At 35.7% G+C, this 19733-nt stretch overlaps 2 protein-coding genes across 7 annotated transcripts; both read left to right on the forward strand.

Moving 5' to 3' along the window:
- The first annotated feature begins 465 nt into the window (after positions 1 to 465).
- On the forward strand, positions 466 to 7083 carry LOC130960713 (ABC transporter B family member 1). Its single transcript, XM_057886161.1, has 10 exons — positions 466 to 1261; positions 1365 to 1419; positions 1491 to 1666; positions 1768 to 1968; positions 2077 to 2336; positions 2467 to 2783; positions 2972 to 3195; positions 4278 to 4651; positions 4770 to 5484; positions 5589 to 7083. Exons 1-10 carry the CDS (start codon positions 806 to 808, stop codon positions 6870 to 6872), a joined length of 4062 nt encoding a protein of 1353 aa, XP_057742144.1. The 5' UTR covers positions 466 to 805; the 3' UTR covers positions 6873 to 7083.
- Positions 7084 to 8775: 1692 nt separating this feature from the next.
- LOC130961058 (nuclear pore complex protein NUP160) lies at positions 8776 to 19573 on the forward strand. 6 transcript variants are annotated; one of them, XR_009079351.1, is made up of 28 exons: positions 8776 to 9057; positions 9317 to 9449; positions 9695 to 9962; positions 10310 to 10370; positions 10517 to 10659; positions 10880 to 10965; positions 11333 to 11437; positions 11523 to 11617; positions 11882 to 12002; positions 12209 to 12391; positions 12496 to 12685; positions 12852 to 13384; positions 13618 to 13780; positions 14078 to 14349; positions 14773 to 14960; positions 15401 to 15477; positions 15572 to 15903; positions 16246 to 16314; positions 16397 to 16715; positions 17002 to 17130; positions 17272 to 17380; positions 17613 to 17684; positions 17799 to 17922; positions 18013 to 18120; positions 18288 to 18428; positions 18597 to 18770; positions 18852 to 18946; positions 19108 to 19573. XR_009079351.1 is itself a non-coding variant. In XM_057886701.1 (27 exons), the coding sequence occupies exons 1-27, from the start codon at positions 8852 to 8854 to the stop codon at positions 18891 to 18893; spliced, it is 4443 nt and encodes a 1480-aa protein (XP_057742684.1). In that variant the 5' UTR covers positions 8776 to 8851; the 3' UTR covers positions 18894 to 19007. The 6 variants fall into 6 exon arrangements, 5 of the variants coding, with proteins under 5 accessions (XP_057742684.1, XP_057742686.1, XP_057742688.1 ...); XM_057886701.1 differs by lacking the exon at positions 19108 to 19573 and having other exon boundaries at positions 18852 to 19007; XM_057886703.1 differs by lacking the exon at positions 19108 to 19573 and having other exon boundaries at positions 17005 to 17130; positions 18852 to 19001.
- Positions 19574 to 19733: the final 160 nt, after the last annotated feature.

Genomic DNA, 19733 nt, shown 5'->3' on the forward strand with positions numbered 1-19733 from the left:
GGAGAAAAAGATAAATAGGTCTTTAATTTTATAATTTAATATTCTGTGTATATTAAAATTAGTCATTAAAATTAGTCATTAAAATCAATTATTAGTGTAAAATATATGTTGAAATATAATTATATATTGAAAATAAATTAAACCACACATATATTTATATATAAATACATTAGTGGTTGATTTTAGTGTACAAATAATATTTTTTATTAAAGATACATAAATTTCTGATTAATTAAACAAAATATATAAAGACAAATAGATCTTTTGGAGAGACTTAAATGTATCGCATTTTATAAAATAATTTTTTTTATATTTTTTATTAATAAAAAAATTATTTATCTTCAAAATAAAAGATTTATTTATCGTTTTTTCGTATAATAATTATAATAGTTTCAAACAATAGAAATTCTTCCACTACTACTCATATATCACGCACAACAAGAAGAATGAAAGAATAAAAAGTGAAATAATGGAGAGAGAGAGAGAAGGAGAAAGATCCCTTTATTATGAAGGGATAAAATAATAGTTAATTACCCAAAATAAAAAACTATATTGAGAGAGAATATATAACGGAAAAAATGATATTTTTTATTTAAAAAAAAGTTAGAAAGATGAAGCTCAATAAAAGGGAGGATATAGAGTTAGAGTAAGATAATAAAGGAAGGTGGGTGGGGTGTGTGTTACCAGCAAGAACTATAGCCATAGCTAGGGAGGGTGGTAGAGGTAGTGATAGTGGGAAAACTAAGAAGGTGGTTCATTAAAAGCTTATAATAATAAGAGAATTTTCCTTGTTTTTTAATTGAAAATGTCACAACAAGATTCTGAGGAAGAGATAAAGACCATTGAACATTGGAAATGGTCTGAAATGCAAGGACTTGAGCTTGTTCCAGGAGAATCACAACCACCACCACCACCAACAACAACAAGAACAGCATCAATGGAGGAAGAACAAAGAGGAGAACAATACAAGGAGCAAGAAAAAATGGTGGAGAAGGTCACTTCAGAAGCAAATAGAGATGGTGGTGCTGCTACTAGTACTAGTGGTGGTGGAGAAAAAGGTGAAAGTGTTGAACCTGTTGGGTTTGGTGAGCTTTTCAGATTTGCTGATTCATTGGATCACATCCTAATGGGAATTGGAACAATTGGAGCAATGGTACATGGATGTTCATTGCCACTGTTCTTAAGGTTCTTTGCTGATCTTGTGAACTCTTTTGGTTCCAATGCCAATAATGTGGACAAGATGACCCAGGAAGTTGTTAAGGTGAAAAACCAGAAGCAAAGTCCAAAGTTTGATTCTTTTTGTTGATTCTGTTGTGAAGATTGAAGAGTGAGCTTACAATATTTTTGGTTGTTTGTGTTTGCAGTATGCATTTTACTTCCTTGTTGTTGGTGCTGCTATATGGGCATCATCATGGGCAGGTGAAGTTTCTTTTTTTTCCCCCTTTTTTTGCTCCAAATTGTTGGGCTAATGATTTTGTTTTTGTTTGCAGAGATTTCATGTTGGATGTGGACAGGTGAGAGGCAATCAACAAGGATGAGGATCAAGTATCTTGAAGCTGCTTTAGAACAAGACATTCAATTCTTTGACACAGAGGTTAGAACCTCAGACGTTGTTTCTGCAATCAACACTGATGCTGTCATGGTCCAAGATGCCATTAGTGAGAAGGTGGAGCAATAAAAGTTAAAAGCACTTCTTTTATGTTCTTGGAGTTTGGAATAATAATAAAAGCCCTTATAATATATTTGATTTTTTCCTCTATTGTGCAGTTGGGTAATTTCATTCACTACTTTGGCACATTTATTTCTGGGTTTGCTGTGGGATTCAGTGCTGTGTGGCAATTAGCACTGGTCACTCTTGCTGTAGTTCCTATGATAGCTGTCATTGGAGCCATTCACACAACCACTTTGGCCAAGCTCTCTGCTAAAAGCCAAGAAGCTCTTTCTCAAGCAGGCAACATTGTTGAACAGGTCAATAATACACCAAAGTATTTATCTTGGGAGCTTCTTTTAACTTTTTTTTCATCTGGGGTGGTGTTGTTATTGTTGTTGATTTTGAGGCTTTTTTTTTTTCTGCAGACTGTTGTTCAAATCAGAGTGGTGTTGGCATTTGTTGGGGAGAATAGAGCACTGCAAGGTTACTCATCTGCACTGAGGATTGCTCAGAAGCTTGGATACAAAACTGGATTTGCAAAGGGAATGGGATTGGGTGCTACATACTTTGTTGTTTTCTGCTGCTATGCTCTTTTGCTTTGGTATGGTGGATATCTAGTTAGGCATCACTACACCAATGGAGGATTAGCCATTGCAACCATGTTTGCTGTTTGTATTGGTGGATTGTGAGTACTTAATCAATTCTACTTTCATGTTCAAGAATCTAACTTGTTTCAGAAAATGATTCCTCTTTATATGACCTTAGTAATTCAATTGTTTAACCATAGTGATTATTAAGGATTTTCATCCGTACAGGGCTTTAGCCCAGTCTGCACCAAGCATAGCTGCATTTACAAAGGCCAGAGTGGCAGCTGCGAAAATTTACCGTGTGATCGATCACAAGCCGGCTATAGAGAGAAACAATGAATCTGGTGTGGAGTTAGACAGTGTCACAGGACTAGTGGAGCTGAAAAATGTGGACTTTTCATATCCATCTAGGCCAGATGTTAGGATTCTCAACAATTTCACCTTAAGTGTGCCTGCCGGCAAGACCATAGCCTTGGTGGGAAGCAGCGGCTCCGGAAAGAGCACGGTTGTGTCCCTCATAGAGAGATTCTATGACCCTTCATCAGGTAAACTCAAAAGTTACAATTTCTCACTTAATTTGAGTGATGACTAAGTAAAGTTGCATTCTTGTTTAGTATGTAGTTTACTTGTTTGTTAAAAAATCTGGAACTGAAGTTATGCATATTAATTAAAAGCCATATGATATGGTATGGTATGGTATGTGGCACTAATTAATTGAAGAAATTGCGTGTAGGACAAGTTTTGTTAGATGGGAATGATGTTAAGAGTTTGAAGCTAAAGTGGTTGAGGCAGCAAATAGGACTAGTGAGCCAAGAACCGGCTTTGTTTGCGACAACAATCAGAGAAAACATACTCTTAGGAAGATCTGATGCTGACCAAGTTGAGATTGAAGAAGCTGCAAGAGTAGCCAATGCTCATTCTTTCATTATCAAACTTCCAGAAGGTTATGAAACACAGGTTAGGCAATGCTTTATCCATTTTTGAAGTGTCTGTTTAGGTAAAAAAAGATTTTTGCATTTTGTCTCAAAGAAACAATAACAAGTAAATGCATGTTTGTGGTTGTGGTGGTTATGCCATGTGAAAAGAATCACATTATTTGATTTTAAGATCTAACACTGGCATACAAGCATGGGTTGTTACCATCATTGCTAGTCCAATTCTAGAAGTTTTAAGTAAAATATATGGCTAAATAAAAATGAAAATGAAATTGGATAACAAAAATAATGATGCATCTCAAAATAATTATTACAGTAGGTAAAGATTGTTGTGCAAAAAGAGGATAATGTCTCTATATTTTATGGCAATTTTGCATGGTACAAGAGATGCATATTTCTCTAAATCTTATCATTGTAAAAATGTGAAACCCAAAGTCTACGGATCTTGATCATGTTTCTTGTTTGGTTAGTTATAGGAGTCAATAATTGCAACTCTTTTTTTTTCTTTTTTCTTTTTTTTTTTTTAAATCAAGGTAGACTGATTTATTTAGTCAACACAGCAAAGCTAATATAATTTTTTAAATCAATTTTGTTTTATTTTTGCTTTAAGTCAAAGCCAGAAAATGACTGGTCAAAATTGCATTTGGAAACAAGAGAGGGTAACATGCTTCAGTCAACAATGCATGTGCATGAACACAGAGAGGAGGTGGAATATATATTCTTAAATAAAGACTTACAAACCAGGGATTCCTAGAACATAACAACAAAAGAAATAAAGAATAGCATCAACCTCACTGTGTAAAACAGATAAATAAATAGTTTATGTACAACTCTAAACTCACTAAACTATGAATTACTTAAGAAAACATATACTTTGCTATAGTATAATATAATATATGATCATATATATTGTTTGGATTAGCTTTTAGTGTACAAGTTAAGGGAAAAAGTATCTGTCATAACAAAAAAATTACTTAATCTGAAAGGCAATTTTATATGATGACTAGAAATCTAAGCCTGAAGTAGTATTTTCATTCTTTTAACAACTCTTTAGAAAAGTACAGTTGTTGAATTGAACTAACAATAAGTAATTTGAAATGGCAGGTAGGTGAAAGGGGGTTGCAACTTTCAGGAGGCCAAAAGCAGAGAATTGCTATAGCAAGGGCAATGCTGAAGAACCCAGCAATTCTTCTCCTAGATGAGGCGACAAGTGCGTTGGACTCCGAGTCAGAAAAGCTTGTGCAAGAAGCACTTGATAGGTTTATGATTGGTAGAACAACACTTGTGATTGCACATCGCCTTTCCACGATTCGCAAAGCTGACCTTGTTGCAGTACTTCAGCAAGGAAGTGTATCAGAAATTGGAACTCATGATGAGCTTTTCGCCAAAGGCGAAAATGGAGTCTATGCCAAGCTTATCAGGATGCAAGAGGCTGCCCATGAAACTGCCATGAGTAATGCTAGAAAGAGTAGTGCAAGGTAGCTTATATACACTGATATCACTGGAAAAGTTCATTTTGTACTTCATATTAATTGTTCATGAAAGTATATAGATAATTTTGTATTGTAAAACTCAAACTTGTGAACTCATTTGCAGGCCTTCGAGTGCAAGAAACTCTGTAAGTTCACCTATTATTGCTCGGAACTCTTCTTACGGCCGGTCACCATACTCAAGAAGGCTATCTGACTTCTCCACATCGGATTTTAGTCTTTCCATTGATGCATCACATCCAAATTACAAGCTCGAAAAGCTTGCCTTCAAAGAGCAAGCCAGTTCCTTTTGGAGACTTGCAAAGATGAACTCTCCTGAATGGCTCTATGCTTTAATTGGTTCTATAGGTTCAGTTGTTTGTGGATCCCTTAGTGCCTTCTTTGCTTATGTTCTTAGTGCTGTTCTCAGTGTCTATTACAATCCGAACCACAGACACATGATCCGAGAAATAGAAAAGTACTGCTACTTGTTAATAGGACTTTCATCCGCAGCTCTTATCTTCAATACATTGCAGCATTTCTTCTGGGATATTGTTGGCGAAAATCTCACGAAACGAGTGAGGGAGAAAATGTTCAGTGCAGTGCTCCAGAACGAAATGGCATGGTTCGATCAGGAAGAAAATGAGAGTGCTAGAATTGCAGCAAGGCTATCTCTTGATGCCAACAATGTCAGATCAGCCATTGGAGATCGAATTTCAGTAATTGTGCAGAACACTGCACTTATGTTGGTTGCTTGCACTGCAGGGTTTGTACTACAGTGGCGCCTTGCTCTCGTCCTTGTAGCCGTCTTCCCAGTTGTTGTTGCAGCCACTGTTTTGCAGGTTTGAACTTTTCAACATACTTGTCTTTGGCATGTTTACATGCTCTTTTTAAACCCACATTTGTTATGCTGTATGGATACTAATTGAACTGTCTTTTATAACAGAAAATGTTCATGACTGGTTTCTCTGGTGACCTTGAAGCTGCTCATGCTAAGGCCACACAACTTGCTGGGGAGGCTATAGCCAATGTAAGGACTGTTGCAGCCTTTAATTCGGAAAAGAAAATCGTAGGACTTTTCGTCTCAAACCTTGAAATTCCTCTAAGACGCTGCTTTTGGAAGGGACAAATTTCTGGAAGTGGATATGGGATAGCACAGTTTGCACTCTATGCTTCCTATGCACTTGGTCTTTGGTATGCTTCTTGGCTTGTGAAGCACGGAATATCTGACTTCTCTAAAACAATCCGAGTTTTTATGGTCCTCATGGTCTCGGCTAATGGTGCTGCTGAAACTTTAACTCTGGCTCCTGACTTCATCAAGGGGGGTAGAGCCATGAGGTCTGTCTTTGAACTCCTTGACCGCAGAACTGAAATTGAGCCGGATGATTCTGATGCTACACCTGTTCCTGACCGGCTTCGTGGTGAAGTTGAGCTGAAACATGTTGACTTCTCTTACCCTACTCGGCCGGATATGCCTGTTTTCCGGGACCTCAGTCTTCGTGCAAGAGCAGGTAAAACTCTAGCCCTTGTAGGGCCTAGTGGCTGTGGTAAGAGCTCAGTCATTGCACTTATCCAGAGGTTCTATGATCCATCCTCCGGCCGAGTCATGATTGATGGAAAGGACATAAGGAAATACAACCTTAAGTCCCTAAGAAGGCACATTGCTGTGGTGCCTCAAGAACCATGCTTGTTTGCTACTTCAATATATGAAAACATTGCTTATGGCCATGATTCGGCTACTGAAGCCGAGATCATTGAGGCTGCTACTCTTGCCAACGCGCACAAGTTCATATCCGGCCTGCCTGAAGGATACAAAACATTTGTTGGGGAGAGAGGAGTTCAGCTATCAGGAGGACAAAAGCAAAGAATAGCTATTGCTAGAGCTTTTGTGAGGAAGGCAGAACTCATGCTTCTCGACGAAGCAACAAGTGCACTAGATGCAGAATCTGAGAGGTCTGTGCAGGAGGCTTTAGACCGAGCTTGCACTGGAAAAACAACTATCATAGTAGCTCACAGACTATCCACAATCAGGAATGCCAATCTCATTGCAGTGATTGATGATGGGAAAGTAGCAGAACAAGGATCACATTCACAGTTGCTGAAGAATCACCCTGATGGGATCTATGCAAGAATGATTCAGTTACAAAGATTCTCAAACAACCAAGTCATTGGTGTTGCCTCAAGTTCAAGCTCCTCAACAAGACCAAACGATGATCAAAGGGAAAGCTAGCAATTCTTATATAGAGGACTATATGACATATAATACCAATGATAATTGTTTTGGTAATTTTTTCTTGTTTTGACCATAGTATAGTTTTGTGTATCATCCCTCTTCACCTTACATTAAAGAATGTATCTTTGTATTTGTGAATCTTACTAAGGAAGACTACACAATTGAAGATTGAAATAGATATATATAGATGTCCATCTTTATGAATTTATCCAAGGCCCCTTTGGTACAAATGTTAGAACAGAAATCTAAGCAGTGATATGTTAATGGTTAACACAATTTTGTCTCTGCAAGGGACTCTTCATTAGATTGACTAATACATAGTAAAACTCTTCTTCTAAATATATGTTCTTAAATAGTTAAATCAACATAGAGAACTTAGAATGATCACATTAAAGGATTAGAATAATGCTTTGTGTATACAGTAATTCATTGGCTAGCAGTAAATCCTTAAATGAAACCTCTGACAGGTTAGTCCTTGATCAAGTAGTTAGATTCTTAATAATAAAGTTCGGATATTGGTTAAGCAGCAGTCTTTTTTTTTTTAAATAGCATTAATGATAAAATGTGACTGTTAGAAAATGTTGGGTGAGACATGTATTAATATTCTGCCAATTGCTAGTTTCCAACATTGATATAGCACTTAATGATGGTGGTGGCCTTAACTGAATATACCAAGGGTACTAGCACTTTTGGCACTTGACAATTGCACACACGTTGCAATCAAATCTTGAAAGCTGATCCTGTGTCATCATAAGAGTTCTAAAATCTTCTGGTTATGATATCTCTCTCTAGGGGTGCAGGTGCATATATGTAGGGAAACACACTCCATTATTGAGTTTAACCGAACATAATTGTGGCACAAACATGCATGACATTAAAGATGCATATAATATATAAGAATTGTGAGAATCAGACAAGGATCTAAATGTGGGAAGAGTTGTGGACAAGAGTGGGACAAAATGTAAAAGAAGTAAAGGGATGAGAAAATGACAGAGCAGAATGGGTCAGTGTTATCCGTTATTATGTGGAGGGTCCATACATTGGTGATTGGTCATTGTGTTTAAAAGTATCATGAATTTTGATTGGTTCAAAGTAGCACTATGTTACTCCAAACTCCAAACACCAAAGTCTGGTGAATGCTTTCACCTCTTGTAGTAGTAAGAGCATTTTCGATGCAGTGTTTTTAGCGTATCATTTTTTTATATTTTTAAGAAATGAATTGATTTAAAATTAAAATAGAGCAATGTTAGGGACCAGCAATTTTTTTGATTTGTAGCTATTAAATAGTTATCAATGACTATTTTAATGGTATGAGATTGGTGTGAGATTTCATCCAATCCAATGACTCACTTTTCTTTGTTGGTTACATGCTGATCAGAATTTAACAAAGTTATTGATCCCTAAATTTTTTCATTAAAATATGTATTAGAGTTAATTAATGAAATGAAATCACTCACTAAGCATTGAAGGGATAATTTTTACTTTTAATTTTAAATCATTATTTATAACAAATGGCCTTACAAATATTTATGTATCATCGTATAGGATCCAAAATAAAATTAAAATTAAAATTAACATTAAAGATACTCTAATATATCTATTGCATATTTTATGCCATAATCCACATAACAAACTATTAAGATAATATATAATTTAATTTTTTAAAAGATTATCTAATTAGACTCATATATTTTATGTGTTTTCTTTAATCGGTTAATTTAAAAATTAGTTATTTTACTAATATCATAATATATAATTAATTATATCTATAATTTTTTGTTTTTACATTGACTATATATGATAATTAGTATGGGTAAAAAAGGTAATTTATTCTTTATTCGTGGTTTTTAATATTTTTCTTTTCGAGCGCCAACTCTATTGTACTGTTCTTCCTGCAGCTCAGCTTAGTAGAACCCTACACTGAGAAAACCCCTTCTTTTGTTAAGGGTTTTTGCTTCTTAGCTTCGGATTTCAAAATGGGAACTGATTCCACTCTCGCCGGCAAGGAAGTCCCCATCATCGGAACCGACGTCTTTCGGTGGATCGAACTCTCCGTCCCTTCTTCCTCCTCCAACATCCCCACCGCCGTCGACGGCACCAACGCCACCACAATTGCTCCTCCCACCGTTGACGACCGCGCTTCCTGCTTCGTCCTCGAAGATCCTTCAGCTTATCTAATTTGGTTCGATATCTCTTTCAATTTTGCTATTTGCATTTCAAAGTTAGATAATTTCAGTAACAAGTAGTACCAACGTTCTTCGTGGAGAAAAAAAGGTTCTGCAATTTACGCATTTGCATTAATTAATCTCAGTTAGTTAGGGTAGTTTCTGAGCTTGTTAGCATTGGTTAGAGTTAGTTAGGGTAGCTATAGAGTTTGTTAGCAATTGGTTAGAGTTAGTTAAAAGGATTCTGTCTCATTGTCGATCTCATAATGTACACAGGAGAATCCACAAGTTGCAGCCTCATGTTCTTGAGCTTCTTGAGCTCAATGCTTCGAAGGAATTACCCAAAGCCGGTCTCAGATTCATATTCCCTTACCCGCTTTGTCCATTTGCATTCGTCTGCAAAAATGAGGTTGCTTAAACTATTCACTGCACTTGTTATGTTTATTTCGCCTGAATGAGCTTTTGGATTATGTAAAGAAAGCATAATGTGAACATAATTAGTCTCCGCATCTGCGTGATAGGAGAAGCATCTAGAGAGCTTCTTCATTTTCTAATTCTTCTATGTTGAATGTGTTTTTTTTATAAGCTTATTCAAATTCTCTATTTACCTGTAATTTAATTTGGTAGTTGTGTTTTTCTTTCTTTTGGATGCAGATTAGTAGGAATTCTAGGTTTCCTTACTTGTTATATGTGTTGACTGTGACTGGGGTGGCCTATCTTTTGAAAATTCGGAATGTTTCGGCTTATGCATCGAGTGCCCTCTTCCCAGCAGAGGATCTTTTCGAGCTTAATGTGTGCGATTATGTTTCTAATCATGTGCCGATAACTGCTGTTACTGCAACGGCTGGGTGTGTTGTTATTGGCAGAAGTGATGGTTCTGTGTGCTGTTTCCGCCTTGGCGTGATTGACACAAGTGCTCCTGGTATGATTAACTTGGCTTGGCAACTTGATCTCCAGTTACTGTTACCATGTGTATGTTACTGTGTGTATGCTATTATGCTTCTTCCCTTTTCTCTGACCTTTCATAGTAAACCATACTTGTGTAATTCTCAAATTTCTCCAAGAACTTGAGGCTGCATTTTGGTGCAACTTTCAGTTTGCATGGGCTGGTTGTGTGTTGTTTGTTGGTGGATTAGGGAATAGAGATGGTTTCAACTATGTTGCAACATAAGCATGGCTTTGATAATGTGAAATTTCTCTGTTTGAAATTTGCCTGCTATTGATTTATCATTTCCTAATGGTTTGTGATGAATATGTTTTCCTTTAAAGGTTTTGTGCATGAGCTGAGAGATGAAGCTGGAGTCAGCCGTTTGTGGGGTTTGATGTCACGGTATTATTGTTTTAAATTCTAATAATAAATAGGCAAAATACTATATATAATATCACTTATGTTAGTTTTCTTTTGGAATTTCAGTTTATTCCCCTCCCTGCTCCCATGTTCTGAACTGTAATGTATTTGTTAAACATGTCTTCCAGGGGTAAAATGGTGGGTGCTGTACAGGACATGGAAATATCTGAGTTACATGGGAAAAGGTTTGTGTTTGTGCTTCATTCAGATGGGACATTACGAATTTGGGATCTTTCATCTCATAGCAGGGTCTTTAATCATACCGTAACAGGTATTTACTGTATATCAAATCTAACTCCAACTTGTATGCTTTTCATATTTATGTTACGCCTTGGATGTGGGGATTGGAAATGGTAAACATCATCTCATTTGTGCAATATATCGCATACAATTGATCATTGCCTTTCTTCAGTATCATGCACTACCGCATTCTTGTGTTTACTTGTATGCTCAAAATGACAGATTTGCTCTTCACTGACTTTGTTATGTAGGTGCTACCTTTCGAAGGTTATGGGTGGGTCAATTTGACCCTGATTCAAGTACAATTCCTCTGTCAATTTTATACAAACACGGTTTGGTATGTAACTGAAGACATTCTGTTTTCTGTTGCTCTTTTTTCTTTGTTGCTCCATATCTTTTGGCACCCCCCCCCCCCCTTTTCTCTTTTCCCAGTTAAGATTAAATGATTCTTCCATTATGAACTTTGGTTGCATTCGGCAAATATTGTTTAATGTTTATACAATGCATATCGTCTTAAATACAGACTGATGTCTGAAGGATTTGTTTCATACCTGGAGTTGTGGAAAAAAAATGGAGTTTCATTTAAAAGATTGTAACATCATTTGCAGTATCAGCTACTTTGTTGATGTAAAGATCAATATTATACTCTAATATGCTATCTTGTATTGCTTCCTTTTGTAACTGGTTTTTTTGGGATTGTGAAGGATGAAGAGTTGGAGATGATTTCTTTACATAGTATCCTATATAATTTTGGGGAGAGAAATGTTTTTTCTATGGATCCTTCAGTGCAAAATATCACCTTGGAGGAGGTAATCCACTGGACTTAAGCTGCTTGATTGGATGACGTTTTTTTACCCCTTGCTCTGGATGTGAGACTGCTTTAGTTTTGTGCAGGGACAATGCCTTGACGTTAAAATAACACTGGATAAGATATGGATATTGAAAGATGATGAATTGGTTTCACACATGTTAACAACAAACGTTGAGGAGTAAGTAACATTCTCTTTGTTCATGCCAAGCTGTTCAGCTGATAAATTTTTATATTAGTTATAGTATAAACTTGGTATTATCTCTCCAGTTGTATCTGTATTTTATGAAAGAAAGCAGTTTGTGTAAAATATGATATTAGCTACACTTTTGCCAATTGGTATTTGATAGTGGTCTTGACTCTATTACTTTATATTAATCTAGCCTGGATATTAATGAGGGTGAAGTGGTTCTTCTTGCTTAATTGTTATCCTATGTCTTGTCAGGGTAGAAGCATTTTCTTATGCTTTACAAGAAGAAGTTGTTGCTGATCAGCTGTTTCAAAGTTCAGAACATCAAGCAGATGAAATCTTGCAAATTGCATGTTCAATATTTTCATCTTCAAAGGTATTAGGTTAGATCATCTATAATTTTTCTCGGGTCCTTTTAGTTTTCAGGAAGTCAAGGTTCTAATGTAACATGTAAGTGTTGTTTGCGATCATGCTAGGAGTTCTCGTATGTTCAAGATAGCACTTGGTGCTTTCACGTTTTTTTTTTTTGGGGTTATTATCCATGATTTTGAAGAGGATGACTTAATTATTTCTTTTATACAGGAGGATGTTGTGCCATTTATATCTTCTATATTCCTGCGCAAACTGCTTCTTCCTGGGGTGCATCATAATGCTGCTTTGCATGCAACACTTGCTGAATATAGCAGGCATTTGCCTGAATCTGACTTACAAGCATTAACTGCTGATGGACTAAAACAGGAGGTTCTGTCACTCATTGAACATGAGGTCATCATTCTTGTATCTATTTAATCTCTCTTTTGGTATTTATCCGTTCTTTAGTTTTGAGAAGAGCATGTTATGGTAAACTTACAAGATTGATACTATCGTAGGTTGGTTCTGAAAAGCTGTCCATACTGCATTCTTGGAAATGTTTTCTGACCCGCTATTTCCACAATTGGTGCAAGAACAATGCAATATATGGCTTGCTTGTTGATTCTTCAACTGATGCTGTTGGTTTAATCAGAAAAAGTTCGGTTTCAATTTTTCGGTCTTTGGAAGATATTGAGCGGATTGTAGAAGGTAACTAATAATTATGGATACCTCTATCTCTAATCTATCTTCTCTCTTTCAGAATTCTTGTATTAAAAATAGTTTTTTTTTTAAATGGTACTTTCTTATATTATTCTGTACATTGTTTTCATATGCTTTCCTTGAAAAAATGTTGAGCTTTTTCCATAACATGTAGGGTCTTCAGATGAAGTTGGTGAGCTCACAGGCCTTGTGGATTTACTTGATGATGATCTTGAATGTGAAATTCTGGTCGAATTACTTAGATGTGTTATGAGTTTCAGCCAACAGTTGGGCAAAACTGCATCCTCTATTTTTTATGAATCAGTTTTAACTGCACCAGTGATTTCATCTGAAGACATTGTTCACTGTATAGTGAAGATTCTGGAAACTGGATCTTGTATATCAGGGCCCAATGAGAAGGAGCTTATAGATCACAAAAGCTTGAGAAAACTTTCTGCTGAAATGTTCTTATCTCTTCAAAGCTTGTACAGAAAGGCTTCTGCATGGAGCAGAATTTTAAATGTAATTCAGGGTTTCTTGAAATTTTTGGTTCCACAGAAAATAATACAAAATTTTGATACTGAAGTGTCATCAAATATAAGCTCCTCCATTATAGTGCATACTACTTATCAGATTTCGAAAGTGATGTTTGAATCTGCCTGGGATTTCCTTCTATTTTTAAGTTATCTGGTGGACATCGGTGGTCAGGTGAGTTTTCCATGTGTAGACATTGATTTTCTTATTGTAAAATCAGTTAATTGAAACAGTTACGTAATTACATAATATAGCAGTTTTTCAATTGTAATATTTGTGGAGTACCTGGGCAGCCAAGGTCATGTACCATGTTTACATCTAGTTTTAATTCTGCAAAGAATTTAGTTTGTATTTTTTAGTGAATTGTTACTACAACTTTGGTTTCATCTTAACTTTATATAATACAGGTCCACTTGTCACATGATGATATCACCAAAATACAACTTGAGATAGTTCCAATGCTTCAAGAAATTATTTTTGAATGGCTAATCATCAACTTCTTTGCCATCACACCATCTGCACCAGCTACAACTGAGGACTTTAATTCTAAACTTTCATCATTACATATAGGTTCGATTTATTTTTAATTTTAAATCTTTAATCATTACACATGCCAATATATTAAGGTTGACATGAATTACTCATCCTTAAGGTGACAGACTCACACGATCACCCCCACTCCCAAAATGAGAAGAAATAGAAATTGAAACTTTTTTAAATTGACTTCCCAAAAGCATGCTTTCATTGTGAAATCAATAATATCTAGACTAGTGTCTCTTTCCTGACTTGTGAGATGAAATATCACAGAACAAGTGAGACTTTATATACTGCTGATATTGTGTGTTAATAAGTTTGGTCATGATGCAGATTGCAACACGGGGAAACAATTATGGAATGAGAAGCTTGGTAGATGCGACTTTACATTGGCTTTTATATTGCTGCTAAATGTTAGAAGTTCATCAACAGACCATGGCCACCTTTTAAAAAGATTTCCAAATATGCAGAGCTTTATTAACAGGATGAGAGACTTTATCAGTTGGATCATATGGGGCCAGTCTGGTGGATCATCTAATTTCCTGAGTCGTTCAATTGATCTTGCATTTATCCTTTTCAAGCATGGCCAGTATGAGGCTGCTGAGGTCATTTACTTGCCTGGTTTTCTTCTTAGAATGGACATTATTTTGACTTTGTTGTGCTATTAAGAAATTCATTTTATTTTAATTTTGGAACATCTAGCCCTTTTTTATTATTTATTTTAATTTTTTAGTTTTTAAAGTAAAACCTCTTAAAAGGGATATTTAGAGGTAACATTTTTAGTCTCTAAATTTTCCTTTTTGGTAACATGATTAAACTATAAAATATATTTTAAATATTACATCTAAATATCATGAATTAGATTTTAATTCTTTTAAAGATCTGTTAAAAATTGTAACCTTTTCTTTTTTTTTTAAATAAAAAAGGGGCTCATCAAAATCTCATCCTTTATATTTTATTAGTTTTTTGTACCCTTTTAGTATCTTTACTGAAGAAATACTATATTTCAATTTCATATATTTCAACAGCAATTGCTCATGATGGCGGAAGCACATCTTCTAAAGGAGAAGACATCCCAAAGTATTCAAGAATCTGATGGTGGATGGTGCATACGCCAACATCTTCTAGGATGCTGCCTCCTTGCACAGGTGCAGTGTGGATTGCATACAACACAGAAGGACAACAAGGTTTTTGATGCCATTCGCTGTTTCTTCAGGTGCAATAGTTCACATTTGAAATATTTGTTTCTATTATTTGGATGATCCAGACTTGCATAAAATGATTTTCTTATTTTTCATAAAATGAAATGGTATTGGAAACTTTTATGACATCCGATACTATAGAAGTGACTACAACTTCCCCCTTTTTTTTTTCTTTGACAAATATGGTAATCATATATATTTAAAATCAACTATATGTTTGGGAAAATTCAGTCCTCAAATTTTAAGGAGAGCAAGGAGTAATAACTTCTTTGGCTTAAGGGGGAAGATATGAACATGTATGCACCTTCATTTTAAATATCTGAAGCACCTTTGAGGAAAATTCAGCATTTGGAGCAATCAGTCTCCATTGATAGTAGTATTGAAGTCCTCTGCATATATGCTTTTGGTTGCTTAAAATTGTGTCCTGATGCTATTTGTTGGTGTTTTAATTCAGATCTTCATCTGGAAATGGTGCATCCGAGGCTTTGCAGAGTTTGTCTGAAGATGTCGGAATTCCGTATCTTGGTTTTAGTGAGTATCTTTATCTCTAAATTCCAAAGGTCTTCATCAAGCAGATAATCTTAGAACTATTTTTTTCTTATCAATTCTTATGCTTTCTATGCAGGTGGTTGTGCATCAACGGCTGCTTGGAAGCTTCAATACTATCAATGGGCTATGCAGTTATTTGAACGATATAGTATTAGTGAAGGTGCTTGCCAGTTTGCTCTTGCCGCACTTGAACAAGTTGATGAAGCTATGAAAGATGAGAATAACCCGGTTAATGGATCCATTACAACCACAAGGGGCCGACTATGGGCGAATGTCTTCATATTTGCATTAGACCTTGGTCGCTATTATGATGCTTATTGTGCAATAGTTTCAAATCCAGATGAGGAGAGCAAATACATCTGCTTGAGGCGTTTCATAATTGTTCTTTACGAACAAGGTGCTATAAAGGTTGGAATTCGGATGAACTGTGAATTTTCTGCTTTTCCTTTGTTAATTGGCTTCTATTTGTTTACCTAAAGAACTTAAGATGATGCAGAAGATACACCGAGATAGATGTGGAATTTTCCATTTTAGAACAATATTTTTTTGGCCATATCCTCACAGGTAGATATAGGTTTGTTTAATTATTTACTTTTAGTGAAGCCTTAGATCATATTATTGAAGATGCACTCTGAAACAAGCCTCTGCCTAACATGAGAAAGCTTTTGTGCATTGTAATGTTTATACTTTCTGTTTTGCATATTTTCTTTAGAATCTTCGCCCAATCTTTTTCATTTTTTCTCTTCACAGATTCTTTGTAGCAATAAACTTCCCCTTATTGGGCTAGTGGAAAAGGTAGAGCAAGAGCTTGCTTGGAAGGTATGCTTTGATCGAGCAGATTGAATGATGTAAATTTTGCAGTTCTCTTCCATCCATAGAATGTTTACTGTGTAATATGCAGGCTGAACGATCAGATATTTCTGCAAAGCCAAACTTGTACAAGTTGCTCTATGCATTTCAAATGCATCAGCATAATTGGCGACGAGCAGCAAATTACATGTATATGTATTCAACTCGTTTGAGAACTGAAGCTGCTTCAAAAGATTACCAAGGCAGTTCATTGATGTTGCAAGAGAGGCTGAATGCACTCTCCGCTGCTATCAATTCACTACACCTTGTTCATCCTGCATATGCCTGGATTGATCCACCGGCTAATGGAAGTTCTCTTCTTGGTGAACATTACCCAAGTAAGAAAGCTAAAAGAATACCTGAAGATCATTGTAAGTAGCTTTACAACCAAAGTTGTGGTGCTAGTTTGAATTCATCACTTGTTTCATATTTCTAGCTGAATGAAATATGTGGGGGCATTCCTGATAACCTCATTGAGGCATTGGGTAGCTTTTCTTTATTAGTGTTTTGTTTTTGTTTTTTCTTTACTTCAGTTTCCTTTCTTCATCTAAACTCCCACTTATTAACTTCTGTATTAATGCTTTCTTGTAAAAAACTAAATATTGTTTCCAGTGTTGCTTGCAGTTTTAGTGATATCATTTTCTAACTTTGCTGCAGCAGCTGATAATGATGCTGAGCCTGAAAGGTGGCAGTCTTGTATTGATGTTGAAAAACTCGAGAATGAGTTTGTGCTAACTTCAGCAGAGTATAAGCTATCGCTGGTAAATGTCAAGTGGACATTTTCTGGTTAGTATACTTTCTCATTCTTTAGCTTTATGTGAAGCATATGATCATTGCAAGGTTTGCCTAATAATATGAGGTTTCAATACTGTTTGTTTTTGTTAGATATCAATTTGAACGATGTTTCCCCTTTTCGTTTTTCTTTAGGCAAAGATGGAGCCCTATCAGATTTGGCTGAACTTCTTGTCAACAATAATTTGTATGATATGGCCTTCACGATCCTTCTCAGATTTTTCAAGGGTTCAGCACTGAAGAGGTGGACATACGCACTTAAGTTGCATTTTATTTTATTTTGTTTTTTTTTTTGCGAGTAAAGGGAGGATGTCAAATGAGAGGAGCAAATATTAACTCTTTATATCATCCATGTATATTCAAGATTGAAACTCATATGACTTTCTTTATACGATGTTTTAAACCTTGAAAAACCCATATTCATTTTTTTGTGTGTATTGCTATACTTATATATGTAACACTGGTTTCTGTTTTAGGGAATTGGAAAGAGTTTTATCTGCTATTTCATTGAGATGCTGTCTTGATAAAGTAGAATCTACTTGGGTCGAGTAAGATAACCTAACCATCCTTTTTTTGGCACTTTTTTTTGGCACATACAGTATCTTATTTTATTTCTGCTTATTCTGCATTGTATAATCTATTCATGTTTTGGATGATTTCAGGGAACATGGCCAGTTAGTGACGTCTTCTAAGCTTGAGATGGTTGTCCATGGTTCACCTGTTACACATCACACAACTCCACAAACTGACGGTAGTAGTTGCTGGGCAACTCTGAAGATTTACCTTGTATGCACATTGAAAACTTGTGGTCTGTTCAAATATATTTTTCTGTCTCCATGTTTCAACCTTTCTTTTGGAACTGCTCCTAAATTGCAGGAAAAATATAAGGAATTTCATGGGAGATTGCCTGTTATTGTTGCCGAAACTCTTCTACGTGCAGATCCTCAGATTGAATTGCCCCTTTGGCTAGTTCAGTTGTTCAAGGTGATATTCTCGGCTGAATTTGTAGTCACTGATTGCTCGTATCAAAATCTTGTTGTGCAAAATGCACTACATAAATTCTGTTTTCAAAACTACCTAAACATCCCCACATGAATATCTGTTCATAAATTTCTCTGATTTTATTGTGATATTCACTTCACTTATGACAGGAGGGACAAAAGGAAAGGATGTCCGGTATGAGTGGCCGGGAGTCAAATCCTGCATCTTTATTTCAGCTTTATGTTAGCTATGGTCGATATACAGAAGCTACTAATCTTTTGCTCGAGTGCATACAATCGTTTGCTTCAGTGGTAAATTAATCTTTTCTGTTATTTATGGAAAGTACTAGCGGTAGTATGTCAAACTTGTATGATTAGGCGCTATGATTGCTTAATTTAATTGGTAACTACTATTTTATCCTCAATTTTGATGGCATGATGCTAATGATATCGTTTTCGACTAATGTAAACCTTATGCAGAGGCCAGCGGATATTATTAGAAGGAAAAGATCCTTTGCTGCTTGGTTCCCATACACGACAATCGAGCGCCTACTATACCAACTTGAGGAATTGACTAGAAAGGGTCACATGGTAGAACAATGCGACAAGCTCAAAAGGATGCTTCTCAGTTCTTTGCAAAACCATCTAAAGACAGTAAGCCCATGTCTTTTCGATATTTTTTTGTTTTTCTACTAGGCACTGAATTTTCTTCTCTTATTTTTCTCTGCTTTTCAGCTAAAGGTGGACTCGGAAGATGCAATTTCTGTATCTTCATGATTACTAGCTTGTTGGTTAGTGGTTACCAGATGCTGTAAAGGGTAGCGATACATGTATATTCACTATTTCTTTTTTATGACACTTCCTAAAGATGATTACCTCTGTTAACCGGTCTGTCTTTACGCTTATGCCTTTGGTGGTTTCCTTTTCTTTTTGTTCCTTGCACTATGGTCTATAGTTCTTTCCTATGAATTACAATTTCTCTCTTGAACAGACGCGTAATCCAGCAAATAGAGCGTTGACACAATGTTCCAATGTTATGGATGAAGTCATGGCAGAAAGAGGATGATATACAAAACCGATATTTCATCTTACCGCAGGAACAGAAGCGATTAACTTTAAGATGATAATTGCCTCATCTAACTGTAAATTTGGCAGTAATAATCCATGTCCAATGCATACATGTCTAAAACTTTGTACGTGTATTATAACCAAGACATATTTAACTGTGGGTTAGCTCGGCACAATCACGGTTTGACTAATTGTAGGAAAATTTTCACCAGAGAATGAAGAGTGAATGATTGTACATTCTTTTTTGTTTCTCATGCTTTCGGTATGCATTGGATTATTGGAATGATCCTTTTAACATTAATGACTGAGCCTTTAAATGTAAGACAATAAGAAATTCTCGCGAGTGGCGAAAGGAGACGATACCTTTACGATTCTGAAAATACTGAAATTAACGAATAGCATATGTTTGCCGTAACTTGACATAACTAGTGTAAAATTAAGTTTTATATTTTCAACAAAGTTACATTTACTTCCGATGGTTACACAATTATGCGTTTTATTTTTATGTCGTTTATATCTTTGTCTAAAGAAAAATCGTGAATAAGATTG

The sequence above is a fragment of the Arachis stenosperma genome, chromosome 2 (genome assembly GCF_014773155.1).
Source record: "Arachis stenosperma cultivar V10309 chromosome 2, arast.V10309.gnm1.PFL2, whole genome shotgun sequence".
NCBI classification, from domain to species: domain Eukaryota; kingdom Viridiplantae; phylum Streptophyta; class Magnoliopsida; order Fabales; family Fabaceae; genus Arachis; species Arachis stenosperma.